This window comes from Chiloscyllium plagiosum, chromosome 28, assembly GCF_004010195.1.
Source record: "Chiloscyllium plagiosum isolate BGI_BamShark_2017 chromosome 28, ASM401019v2, whole genome shotgun sequence".
Lineage (NCBI taxonomy): Eukaryota > Metazoa > Chordata > Chondrichthyes > Orectolobiformes > Hemiscylliidae > Chiloscyllium > Chiloscyllium plagiosum.
In genome coordinates this window covers 5,776,310-5,789,706 of record NC_057737.1, presented here as the reverse complement: position 1 = coordinate 5,789,706, position 13,397 = coordinate 5,776,310, and the positions used below count along the sequence as shown (strand labels likewise).

At 40.7% G+C, this 13,397-nt stretch overlaps 1 protein-coding gene across 5 annotated transcripts in view; it reads left to right on the top strand.

Moving 5' to 3' along the window:
• vmp1 (vacuole membrane protein 1) overlaps window positions 1-13,397 on the top strand; it is a 202,678-nt gene that overhangs the window by 122,660 nt on the left and 66,621 nt on the right. For all 5 annotated transcript variants that reach the window (XM_043718131.1, XM_043718127.1, XM_043718128.1 and 2 more), the window contains one exon: window positions 10,795-10,914. In XM_043718131.1, the coding sequence (XP_043574066.1) occupies window positions 10,795-10,914 (120 nt within the window). The remainder of the gene's footprint in view (window positions 1-10,794; window positions 10,915-13,397) is intronic.

The window sequence follows — 13,397 nt, the reverse complement described above, 5'->3', positions numbered from 1 at the left end:
CTGTGTCCTCTGGTTCGGGACTCACCCATCAGCGGAAACATGTTTCCTGCCTCCAGCGTGTCCAATCCTTTAATAATCTTATATGTCTCAATCATATCCCCTCTCAGTCTTCTAAACTCAAGGGTATTCAAGCCCAGTCGCTCTAGTCTTTCAGTTTCGCCATTCCAGGAATTGACCTCGTGAACCTATGCTGCACTCCCTCAATAGCCAGAATGTCTTTCCTCAGATTTGGAGACCAGAACTGCACACAGTACTCCAGGTGTGGTCTCACCAGGGCCCTGTACAGCTGCAGAAGAACCTCTTTGCTTCTATACTCAATCCCTGTTGTTATGAAGGCCAGCATGCTATTAGCCTTCTTCACTACCTGCTGCACCTGCATGCTTACCTTCATTGACTGGTGTACAAGAACACCCAGATCTCTCTGTACTGCCCCTTTACCTAAATTGATTCCATTTAGGTAGTAATTTGCCTTCCTGTTCTTGCCACCAAAGTGGATATCCACATTAAACTGCATATGCCATGCATCTGACCACTCACCTAACTTGTCCAGGTCACCCTGTAATCTCCTAACATCCTCATCACATTTCACCCTGCCACCCAGCTTAGTCTGGCTGTCAGTTCAGAAATGTTTTTGATGTACGGTAGTGTGGCTAGTCCTTTGGGTTGTGGCATGTCCTCATTCCATTGCCTTTCCCTTAGGCATCTGTTGATGAAATTGCGGGGGTATCTGTTTTTGGCGAATATATTGTATAGGTGTTCTTCTTCCTCTTTTTGCAGTTCTGGTGTACTGCAGTGTGTTGTGGCCCTTTTGAACAGTGTCTTGATGCAACCTCTTTTGTGTGTGTTGGGGTGGTTGCTTTCGTAGTTTAGGATTTGGTCTGTGTGTTTGGCTTTCCTTCATACCTTTGTGGTGAATTCTCCATTCGGTGTTCTCTGTACCATCACGTCTAGGAATGGGAGTTAGTCGTCCTTTTCTTCCTCTCTAGTGAATCGGATTCCTGTGAGTGTGGCGTTGATGATCCAGTGTGTGTTCTCTATTTCTGTGTTTTTAATGATTACAAAGGTATCATCTACATATCTGACCCAGAGTCGGATACCCCCGCAATTTCATCAACAGATGCCTAAGTGAAAGACAACAGAATGAGGACATGCCACAACCCAAAGGACTAGCCACACTACCATACATTAAAAATATTTCTGAACTGACAGCCAGACTACTGCGACCACCAGGACTCCAAACAGAACACAAACCAATAGCCACTCTCAGACAACAACTCACCAGGACGAAGGACCTGATACCCAGCATGAGCAAAAACAATGTAATGTACAAAATCCCACGCAAGGACTGCACAAAACACTATATAGGACAAACAGGAAGACAGCTAACGATCCGCATCCATGAACACCAACTAGCCACGAAACGACATGACCAGCTACCCTTAGTAGCCACTACTAAGCAAGTAACATGAGTTCGACTGGGACAACACCACTATCATAGGACAAGCCAAACAGAGAACAGCCCGGGAATTTGTAGAGGCATGGCACTCCTCCACAGATTCAATCAATAAGCACATCGACCTGGACCCAATATACCGGCCACTGCAGCGGACAGCTGGAACTGGCAACTGGAAGCGGCAGATACAAATCACTATAAATGCCAGAGGAAACATCACAGAAGCGTTTCACAGGAGGCTCCCAAGCACTGAGGATGTCACCGAGACAGGGGACGAAACGTCTGCAACGCAAATTCAATGTCAATGTTAACCATCCAGTCAACATTGTCAGTTGACAGAGTGTCAATGGTTGTGCTGCTTCCAGGAATGGATTTCTTGGTCAGTAGTTCAATATGTGGCTGATGATCTGAACTATTCTTTGTGTTCCGCTTATGGCCTCTTGTTAATCTTCTCCAGCCCCTCCAGTGTTGAGTGTAGTTCCATGATTTCACAGGAGACTTTGATGAAACACTGTCAAGACTGTTATTTCAGACTTCCACCTTTACAACTCAAAAGCTAGAGGAAAACTTGACATTTATATTGTGAAATTTTACTTCCAATTTATGATCAGCCGAACCTTTATTAAAGTAGTCTGTAAAAGGGTACCTGATCTGCTAGTCTAATAATGGTGGAATTAGTTAAAGGAGGAACGCTTTGTTGAAAATGGTGAAGTGTCTGTAATTCAAGTGGGACCATGGATGTTCGATCGCTTGAGTACAACTGAGGCCTCAGTTTAAAGAAAGAAAGGAAACAATTGCAGTGTTACACTTTAATAGCTTTATCATATTCCAGAGTGTTTTACGGTCAGTGAAGTATTTTAGAAGTATTGTCACTGTGATAGCAAATTTGTGCACAGCTAAGTCGATCAAACAGTAATGTGTGAATGACCAAATGTCTGTTGTTGTGATGTTGAATAACTTCCCATCTAAAAGTCAGTGGCTCTGACTTTGATGTAATACTGACTAGGCCTGTGTACATACAGTAAGATCAGAAGATATGAAAGCAGAATTAGGTCATTGGCCCATCAAGTCTGCCCCTCCATTCAATCCCATTCTTCTGTCTTCTCCCTGTAACCGTTGATCCCCTTTCTATTTAAGAAGCTATCTATCGTAATTGCAAAATGACCTGGCCTCTACAGCCTTCTGTGGTAATGAGTTCCACATATTCACCACCCTCTGGCTGAAGAAATTCCTCATCTCAGTTCTAAAGCATGATCCCTTCACTCAGTAGCAGTGCTTTTAGCTTCCAGTCTCTCTTCTTTGTAGAAACATCTTCTCTGTGCCCCCACTATCTAGGCCTCTCAGTATTCTATAGGTTTCAATCAGATCCTTCTTTATCCTTCCAAACTCTGTCGGGTATAAGCCCAGAGTCCTCAGCAGTAAACCTTTGATCCCCAGACTTATTCTTACTTCCTTAGATGTGGGGTTCAAAATTGCTCACTATGTTCCAAATGCAGTCTGACCAGAGTCTTATACAGCCTCAGCAGTATGTTTCTGCTCTTGTATTCTAGTCCTCTCGAAAAGAATGCTAACTTTCCATTTATCTTCTCTCCCTCTGCTCATCTGCCTGTCCTTTCAATTGGATGCATATCCTTAAGTATTTAGTTCACAGCCCTGATTCCCTTTCAGCCATGCCTCTGTGATGCCCGCAACATTATACCCATCAATTTCAATCTACTCTATAAACTCATTTACCTTGTGTGTACTGCACACAATTAAGTACAACACCCTCAGTCCTGCATTGACCACCATCCATTCTCATAGTTGCCCCCTTGACTACTGTGCCTAAAGTTAAATTTCTAACCCTTTCCATACTTTGACCAATTACTTTTTCTGGAAATTTTTATAACCTCGCCCAACCAATCGCCCCCTTCGACTAGTTTAAAGACCTCGTGACCTCAATTTGCACCATCAGCTTATCTTAGTCAACGAAATGCTTCATGCATTAAGATACAAAGCCTTTAAGTTTGTTCTATTATGGAGTTTCCCAACACTTTTATGGTTCCTTGGTACAACATGACATACTGTGCCTTTCTTTTATTTTCTGCTAACAATCAACCCAATCGCGAACCAGCAATCCTACATTCTCAGTGGAATATCGAGCTCCTGGGAGTGGTCATCCACAACAAGCTTTCTTGGATTCTTCATGTGGTTGCATTGATTACAAAGGCCCAGCAATGTCTCCTCTTCCTCAGGCAGCTGAGGAAATTTGGCATGATGGCGAATACCCTTGCCAACTTTTATCGGTGCGCCATAGAGAGCATTCTGTCTGGATGTATCAGTACCCGATATGGCAACTGTACCGTTCAAGATCAGAGACGGTTACAGAGAGTGCTGAACTCGGCTCAGGCAATCACAAAGGCCAATCTCCCATCTGTAGAATCTATCTACCAGGCCCACTGATGAGGAAAGGCCGCCAACATTCTCAAAGATCCAACCCACCCTGGCAATGTTTTTCTATAACCTCTACCATCGGGAAGAAGGTACAGAAGCCTGAGCACGCGCACACCAGCCTGTTTCGAAACAGTTTCCACTGTACTGTTGTTGTTAGAATACTGAATGGACTCACAAACTCTTAACATTCGCCTGTACCTGTGTTTTTGTTTCTGCCACTGTTTACCCATTATTTACTTATCTATGCTACTTAACTCTGTGATCGGCCTGTATTGTTCACAAGTCAAAGCTTTTCACTGTGCCTCTGTACACGTGACAATAAATTCAATTCAATTCAACCTTTGGGATTTAATACTTTTCCATGCAATTGAACCGGCACCTCCAGTATTTAATTTAAAGCCCTCTCTATGGTCCTAATTATGTGCTTTGCCAGAACTGCTATCCCAGCACAATTCATGTGGAGCCTGTCCCATTGGAACAGCTCCCACTTCCCGTACTATTGCCAATGCCTGTTTCTCCCACACCAATCTTTGAGCCACGCGTTTACCTCTTTAATAGGGTGTTTAGGGTGTAGGTTTGCTCGCTGAGCTGTAGGTTTGATATCCAGACATTTCATTATCTGGCTAGGTAACATCATCAGTGGCGACCTCCAAGTGAAGCGAAGCTGTTGTCTCCTGCTTTCTATTTGTCCTGGATGGGGTTCCTGGGGTTTGTGGTGATGTCATTTCCTGTTTGTTTTCTGAGGGGTTGATAGATGGTATCTAGATCTATGTTGAAAATGTGTTGTTGGAAAAGCGCAGCAGGTCAGGCAGCATCCAAGGAACAGGAGAATCGACGTTCGGGCATGATTCCTGAAGGGCTCATGCCCGAATGTCGATTCTCCTGCTCCTTGGATGCTGCCTGACCTGCTGCGCTTTTCCAGCAACACATTTTCAGCTCTGATCTCCAGCATCTGCAGTCCTCACTTTCTCCATCTAGATCTATGTGTTTGTTTATGGCGTTGTGGTTGGAGTGCCAAGCCTCTAGGAATTCTCTGGCATGTCTTTGGTCAGAAAATGAACAGGAAATGGCATCACCGCAAACCCCAGGAATCCCATCCAGGAGAAAGATATAAATAGAAAGCAGGAGACAACAGCTTTGCTTCACTTGGAGGTCGCCACTGATGATGTTACCTAGCCAGGTAATGAAACGTCTGAATATCAAACCTATAGCTCCGCGAGCAAACCTACACCCTAAACCTCAACCTGAGCTACAAACCTTGCAACTACCTCTTTAATCTTTGTGCCAAGTAGCTCATGCCTCTGGCAATAATCCAGAGATTATCACCTTTTTGGTTCTGTTTTCTTATTTGGCCCCTAGCTGCGCTCATTCTCTCTGCAGAACCTCTTTCCTCTTTCCAGTTGTATCATTGGTACCTACGTGTACCACAACAACTGGATCCCTCCCCTCCCACTTCCAATTCTTCAGATTAGATATCCAGTATCCAAGTACCAAGTAGGCAACACATCCTTCTGTACACTCTATCCTGGCCATGAAGAACAATGTCTATTCCCATTTCTGACTACACTAACACTGATTACAACTGCATTTTTTTTTCCTCCCCTTCTTGGATGGCTCCCTGTATGATGGTGCTATGCTCAGTTGCTCATCCAATTTATAGCCCCAGCTCTTGTCCACAAAGGGAGTAAGAATCCCAAACGTGTTAGACATACTTGAGGCTCCTTCAGCACTACCTCCCCAATCCCTCTACCTACCTTCTTCATAGTCATGTCCTCCTATCCTTGACCACTGACCAAATTTGAATTAGTTCGTCTAAGGGATGTGACTGCCTGCTGAAATACAGCATTCAGAGAGCTTTTCCCCTCCGAGTATTGATGTATCTCAATGTTTAAAGCTCAGACATCAGGTTGTCAGCTCTGAGCCTGTGTTCCTTGAGCAATCAGAACTTGATACAAATGTGCTCTCTGTGAACCACGATGGGGTACACCAGCTAGCACAACATGGAGGTACAACACATTTGCCTGGCCCTGAATGGCTCTTTTATTTAGAATATTCTTAATTTGTTTTTTTTAAATTTCCAACTGGTCTTTTAATCTTTTTGTAATCTGTAATTATTTCTAATATTTCCCTTCAATCTGAAAGTAACTGATAATCAAATTAGTAGCTATTACCACCCAATGAATTTATGGTTTTCTTGTGATATCATTCTTTGTTTTGCATATGGAATGGGGGACATCTGACCATCAACCCTACCTATGCAACTCATAATCTTAGAGTCATAGAGATGTACAGCATGGAAACAGAGCCTTTGGTCCAACTCATCCATGCCCACCAGATATCCTTGATAAATCTAGTCCCATTTGCCAGTATTTGGCTCATATCCCTCTCAGGAGAGAAAGTGAGGTCTGCAGATGCTGGAGATCAGAGCTGAAAATGTGTTGCTGGAAAAGCGCAGCAGGTCAGGCAGCATCCAGGGAACAGGAGAATCGACGTTTCGGGCATTCCTGAAGTAGGGCTTATGCCCGAAACGTCGATTCTCCTGTTCCCTGGATGCTGCCTGACCTGCTGCGCTTTTCCAGCAACACATTTCCAGCTCATATCCCTCTCAACCTTTCTTATTCATATACTGATCAAGATGCCTTTTTAAATGTTGTAATTGTACCAGCCTGCAACTCATTCCACAGAAGCATGACCCTCTGTGAAAATTTGCTCCTCAGATTGCTTTTAAATCTTTCCCCTCTCACCATAAATCTATGTCATCTTGTTTTGGACTCCCTCACCCTGGGGAAAAGACCCTGTCTGCTAACCCTATTCATGCCTCTATTAGGTCATTCCTCAGCCTTCGATGCTGCAGGCAAAACAGCCCCTATTCAGTCTCTCCCTCTTGCTGAAACCCTCCAACCCTGGCAACATCCTCTTAAATCTTTTCTGAACCCTTTCAGGTTGTCAGAGGGTTATGGTTCAATTGTCTTTTATTGGAAATGATTGTAGTCTGGCACTTGTGTTGTCAATATTATTTGCTTAAAACTAGTTGCATGGTGAATGAATTTATTTATTGTCACATGTATTTTGAAGATAGAGTGAAAAATGTTTACATATCTAGCTTTGACCAGTTCTGAAGAAAGATCACAGTACTGAAACAGAATCTTACAGAGCCCTGAACAATGTGGACCATAGTGAGAAACCTGAGAGTGTCAGATGAGGAGTCTAGCAAGGCCCATCTTGAATTTTCCAGGTTTCGCGAAGGAATCTATAACATTGTGATTTCTCTCCTGTTACCATTTGCCAATTTTTCACTGCATGCGATGATTTACAAACGTTGAATTCCTGTGCTGTGAAATAATGTAGTTTTTGATTTCTTGATATTAGTGTGAGGAATGTACCGAGGAACCTCAATTATCCGAATGAGATGGGCGGGCACTATTTCTTTCAGATAATTGTTTATTTGGATAACTATTTTACCTTAAGCAAGGAAAGCCATGCTGATCGAATGCTGTGCTCTACTGGAGAATTTGTTTAAATGTATAATTTTAATGTATTGAGCGCAAGAGAACTCAGATTTCACATGATGAACAAAATAAAGTAATGATAACACAAGAAAACCTTTTACAAATGCAGCAGTAGTTAGCATTTGGCAAGGAATGGTGAAGATAGCAGTAAACAAGGTCCCAAACAGCTTCTGTGATCTCAAGAGCATTTGACAGTTTCTGGGAACTCAGTCTCGCGATATAAAGACAGGAGCACTGTCTCGCACATGTGTACTATCTCGGCCATTTGTTCATGAGTGGCCCGATAAAGTGATGGGAATACTGTAAAACACTTTTGCAAAGGGCTGTGTAACAACCCGTACCTAAAATAAAAATCTAGTCGCTGATGCTTGAGCAGCTTGTGTTTCTTTGTTTTTGTTAATGTTTTTACATGTGCTTCTCTAAATCGATTGCACTTACCTCTTTAATGTAACGTTTTTGCGGGACCTTGAAATATTCTTCGGATAATCTGAAATTCGGATAATCGTGGTTCCTCTAATTTGTTGCCAAGTTCAAATGCATGCAATTAATGTATTCCTGTAACACACTGTAGCTACAATTTTAGAACCATTAGAATCCTTGCAGTGCAGAAAGCGGCCATTTTGCCTATCCCGTCTGCTCTGACTCTCTGAAGAGCATCCTACCCAGACCCAGTCTAGCCACATAGCTTGCACATGGCTGGACACTGAGGGGCAATTTGGCAAGGCCAAGTCACTTAACCTGCATACCTTTGGACTATGTGAGGAAGCTAAAGCACTTGGCTGCAACCCATGCAGACACTGAGAATATGTGAATTCCACACAGGCAGTCATCCAAGCTTGGAATTGAACCGGGGTCCCTGGCACTGAGAGCTATCAGTACTGCTAACTGCTATGCCACTCAAATGTTCAATTTCAAATTGATGTGGTAGATGTGGAAAGGTTGTTTCCCCTTGTAAGAGTGTATAGGACCAGAAAGCAGAATCTCAGAATAAGGGGTTGTCCACTTAAGTGGGAGATGAGGAGGAGTTAATTCTCTTAGAGGGTAATGAATCTGTGCTATACTCAGAGGGCTTTCAAGGCTAGATTATCAAGTATATTCAAGACTGAAATAGGCAAATTTTAACCAGTAAGGTGATTGAGGTTTATAGGGAAAAGGTAGTGAAGACAGGTAAAGACAAGAAAAAGTGGAGTTGAGTATTATCAGATCAACCATATCTCATGGATGGCAGAGCAGCGATGTGCTGAATAGCCAACTTCTATTCATACATCTTATGAACTCTGACAATGCGTCATTCCCTAGAAGCTGTACTGGTGTGTCAATTTAGTTAATAAATCCAAATCCTAGAGAATGGCCTATTCTTAGATATTAGGGATAGTTATTATCACAGATTGGGGTCAGTTTTGGCGAACGTTCTGTGACAAGTTTTGTGCTTTAATGGATCAGTGTAACATCTATGTTATAAATGGCATCATCTCTTGGTGACCCAAACTGTGTTAACATCTGTGATAAGTCTAGAAATGTAGGGATGTTCTTGAATGTAATCTATCTTTTTTAAAAAAATGAACTCTTCTTTGTAGTGGAGAGGCACAGCACATTGGTACTTGATCTGAAGATCACAACTTATTCTCCAAACAATAAATTTATGATCTCTGGCAACCTGCCTGAGGGACATTAATTATAAGCTGTCTTACTTGGATTTACTGAAAATACCCAACATAAAAAAAACTTTCTGTACATTGAGGCTGATTTGAAAATGTTCTGTTGTAGATTGTATGAATTCGTGGAAGTTCTTGTTTTTGCGCAAATTGCTGTAGATTTGTTGTTTCTGCAAGAAACTTTGTGAACAGGTATTCTATTTCCTTTGGGATCTGAAAGATTCTGATCATCTTCACGTTGGTAATTCCCAAAAGTGAATTGAGATTAATTAGACTGAGGAAGAGGGAAGAATGGTTGGGTAGAAAAATGTGTAAAAATCTGCATCATATTTATACTTGTTTATAAGGCTAATGTGTATTTGGACTCAGTCAGTAAAATAAACCAGACCTTATACTATATATGCAAAGCTGTGTTGAAGTGCTACTGCAATCCAGAAACCACTTGAGCTGTTTCTACATGCTGCTGGTGGCCAATAACAGCTGCAAAATGCCATATTTAGAATTTCATCCACCCATTAACAAAAATTACACCTACAGCAGTGTTTTTCTGAACTTCTCTGTGTGGGGGCCTCTCCACAAATATTGACACACACCCTTATAAATGCTGACAGACTTCAAGAAACACTTGCATCCCAAGAAGTTCTTGAGTAGCTAAAGGAAATCAGTGTATTTGTTGCATTAAATGTCCATTAGTTTACAGAAACTGAGAGAACACATTAAGTCATCAAATAAGGTATTCATCAGATAGAGTGTGTGTGTTAACTTTATTGCTCTAATGGGATATGCGTATAGATTCTATCTGAACCTCTAGTTGAGGGGCTGTTCTTTCATAATTTTACCTTTCATAAAGCAAAAGTCAGGGTAGATAGTTGAGTCTTTTTCCCAGAGTGGGAATGGTAGTACTAGAGTGCTACTTTAAAGGTGAGAGGGGATCGTTTAAAGGAGACATGCAAAGCAGGTTAGGTGCTGAACGCTGTTGGGAAGTGGTAGAATCAGATAATAATTGTAACTATTAAGAGGCATTTAGACAGACACAGACGGACAGGGAATAGAGAAAAGGACCATGTGCAGGCAGATGGGTTTAGTTTAGACTGGCATCATGGTCAGTGCAGATATAGTGGGCTAAAGGGCCTGTTTCTGTGCTGTACTGTCCTGTGTATCATTGAAGTCACTTGTTTGGCGCTCTGGATATTAACTTTATTTTGGTTTAAAAGCAGGTTATCTAGTCCTGATAATGTTAACCTCGATTTCAGTCACTAGACCAGACACTACATTTGAAATAACAGTAATTATTCAAGTATTATTGCCTCTTCCCAACTCATGTTTTCTGTGTTTCTGCTCCATTAATACTACTGTTGGCTAAAACATTCAGAAATTTACAAAATCTGAGTAGAATTTTTGAACCTATTGCCAGCTAAAATTGTATAATTAGTTAGACTTCAGTTGGATATAAAATGGAAATCCCGGAAATGTAAGACTGTTGATCTGCAACTGGAAGAGAATGTAAGACTGTTGCTAATCTGTATTTCCAGGTTAAAAAAAATCTGAAACTTTTGTATATTTTCCTTTTATCTGCGTTTGTGTTTTGTGTGTTCTGACATAAAATGTGAATGTCCCTCATGTTGGACCAGCTAAATATTTACACAATTATTGTGAACAAAGCTATTTTTGTTTTGGCACATATGTTTTTAAGCACATATACAAGTATATTCCTTGAATCATCAATCTTTCTTTTTACTTGCAGGGAGCTGGCACAGCAATAGGAGAACTACCTCCCTACTTCATGGCCCGCGCAGCTCGCCTGTCGGGCACAGAAACAGATGAGGAGCTTGAGGAAATACTGGAACGTGATCAAAATGCAGAGGTGAGTTTATTTGTTGAAGGAGGGGATAGGATGGGGGCAGATTTTTACTTAATGAAGTAATTGTGCAATTATCACAATTCCAGTAACTGATCCCTGGTGTCTCAGACTAGAGTTATCAGTAGTTTAAATCTTGGGAAAGTTATTAGTTTACAGAATGCACTTACTTTTTATAATGCTGACTAACCAATAGTCAGAAATGGATAAATGGATTGCTGCCAGGAAATTACAATTCTGCCTTTAAAATTTATTAAGTTATATTTGTATTTTAACAAGTAATAAAACTACAGATTGCAAGTAGAATTTGCTTTGTTTTCCTGTACAATCAGGATTTAAGTATTGAAATCTGTCTGATTAAGGTTAATCATAGCATGTAGGTTACTCCAATTATTTTTAGGACAGATATAACCATTACAAAATATTACAAAGTAATAATTTATAAAAGTTAATCTTCTAAAAATGTTTGCCATTTTTGAGTTTTGGAAAGTTACTGTTTAAAAGAGAAAACAAAATTAAATAAAGAATAAGCAAGACCTACATCACTGGAGAGAAAAAAGCAACTATTAACGGGATAGGACTAGCTAAAAGTAAATTCTTGTCAAATGGTAAAAATAGAGTAGAAATATTTTATAAAATACTAAACAAATGCTCTGATAAATGAAATGGAACCATTTGGACTGTACTAATCTATCTTGTTTTGCTTAATTAAAAGTAAAGCTCTAATTTAGAGGTTCCTAAAAGAACCAGACCATCTATCTAAATGAGTTCACGACTTCATAACAACAACTGAACTACACACTCACTGTCAAGATCTTTCCTTATTTCAGAACAACGGACTAGTTTTTTTTTCCTTGTTAAAGAATGCATCCACAGGTCAGTTTTCGACATTAAACCTACATTTGTAGTTCTTAACTTAACAGATCAACAAAAAGTTTGAATAGGGAGTTTACAGTCTTTCTTTGGGGTATACAAGTCTCCAAATGAAATACCGTGACAGAACCAGCATCCGTAAAAACTTTGAGTTCAAAACAAAATTATTTTAAAATGAATCCAGTTTGGGAAAGGGAGAGGATTAAATGAACACTTTGTTTGAGAGTTGGCTGAGACCGTTGGCTAATTGGTGGCTTTCTGGGCTGCCAGATTTTGCAATTCTAACTCAAATTGTCAGTGTCTGTTTGGTCAATGAGATGGAGTAATTTTATCTGAGTAGCATGTCTGTGTGGCAAGTTTTAGTTGATAACATGTTAATTAGTACAGTTTTGTCATCTTGAACGTTTTCCAGGTGCTTCTCATCCACAGAATCCGGATACAATGTATATTATTTAACACAAGCTAGTCGCATTCCATATCACAAGGTTTCCACTGTAATGATGACCATATTCACAGAGAGGCTTTACAGAAAGGTTTGAGTCAATTCATTGAGCTGACATTATGGAAAATTGTCTAGACTACTTAAATGAAGAATGACAACACTGACTAAACCAAGTGACTAATGCCTTTCTCTTTTCTTGATATCCTATAACCATACTCTAAAGGAAGGTCCAGTCTGACTTTTACGCATTTATTCAATGGCTTTTATGTCTTGGAACAGGAGTACATGGACAGTGCTCCTCATCTGTAACTAGTCTAGTTCTGTATTGAAATGCAAGAAATTAGTATTTCTTCTGAATGTAGTAAAGCTCTTGAGTGCATGAAATATTCATACCACACCTCCCAACATGTATGTACTGTATCAATAGACACTTTTTCAACCTATCAAAACTTTTAGAATTCCATCACTGTGCATCTTCCCTGTCAGTTCGTCTCCAGATCTGGGGAAGAGAAAAAGATTTATACAAACTATATCTGAGGAAAGATATATGGGCATTTGAGTTGGTTCAGAGAGGTTGCAAGTGCTTGGAAATTGGGACAGAATAGTTAGGTGGTTTTGTTGGTTTTGACCAGCACAGTTGAAGAACATTTTTCTGTGCTGTAGATCTCAATGACTCTAGGACTAGGCTGACACCAGATATAGAAGGGCTATTTTACGAGGAGAGATTAGCAGGCTGGGCCTTTGCTATTGAAGTCGAAGAATAAGAGACAACATTATTGAAATATACAAGATTCTTACGGGACTTGATAGGGTAGATGAGGAAAGATTGTGGGAGAGACTAGGACCAAAGGTCATAATCTCAGAATAAAGAGTCCCTGCATTCAAGGTACAGATGAGGAATTTCTTCTGAGGGGAGTGAACCTGTGAAGTCCTTTGCCTCAATTCCTCTACGGTAGTGTCATTAATTATATTCAAAGCTGAGATGGACAGATTTTAATCAGTGAGCAAATCAAGGGTAATGGAAAAAGGCTGGACAGTGGAGTTGAGAATTATCTGATAAGCCATGGTCTCAATAAGTGGCAGAGCAAACTTGATGGACTAAATGGCCTACTCTTATGGTCTTGCTAAATTTGTGGGCGGCACGGTGGCACAGTGGTTAGCACTGCTGCCTCAC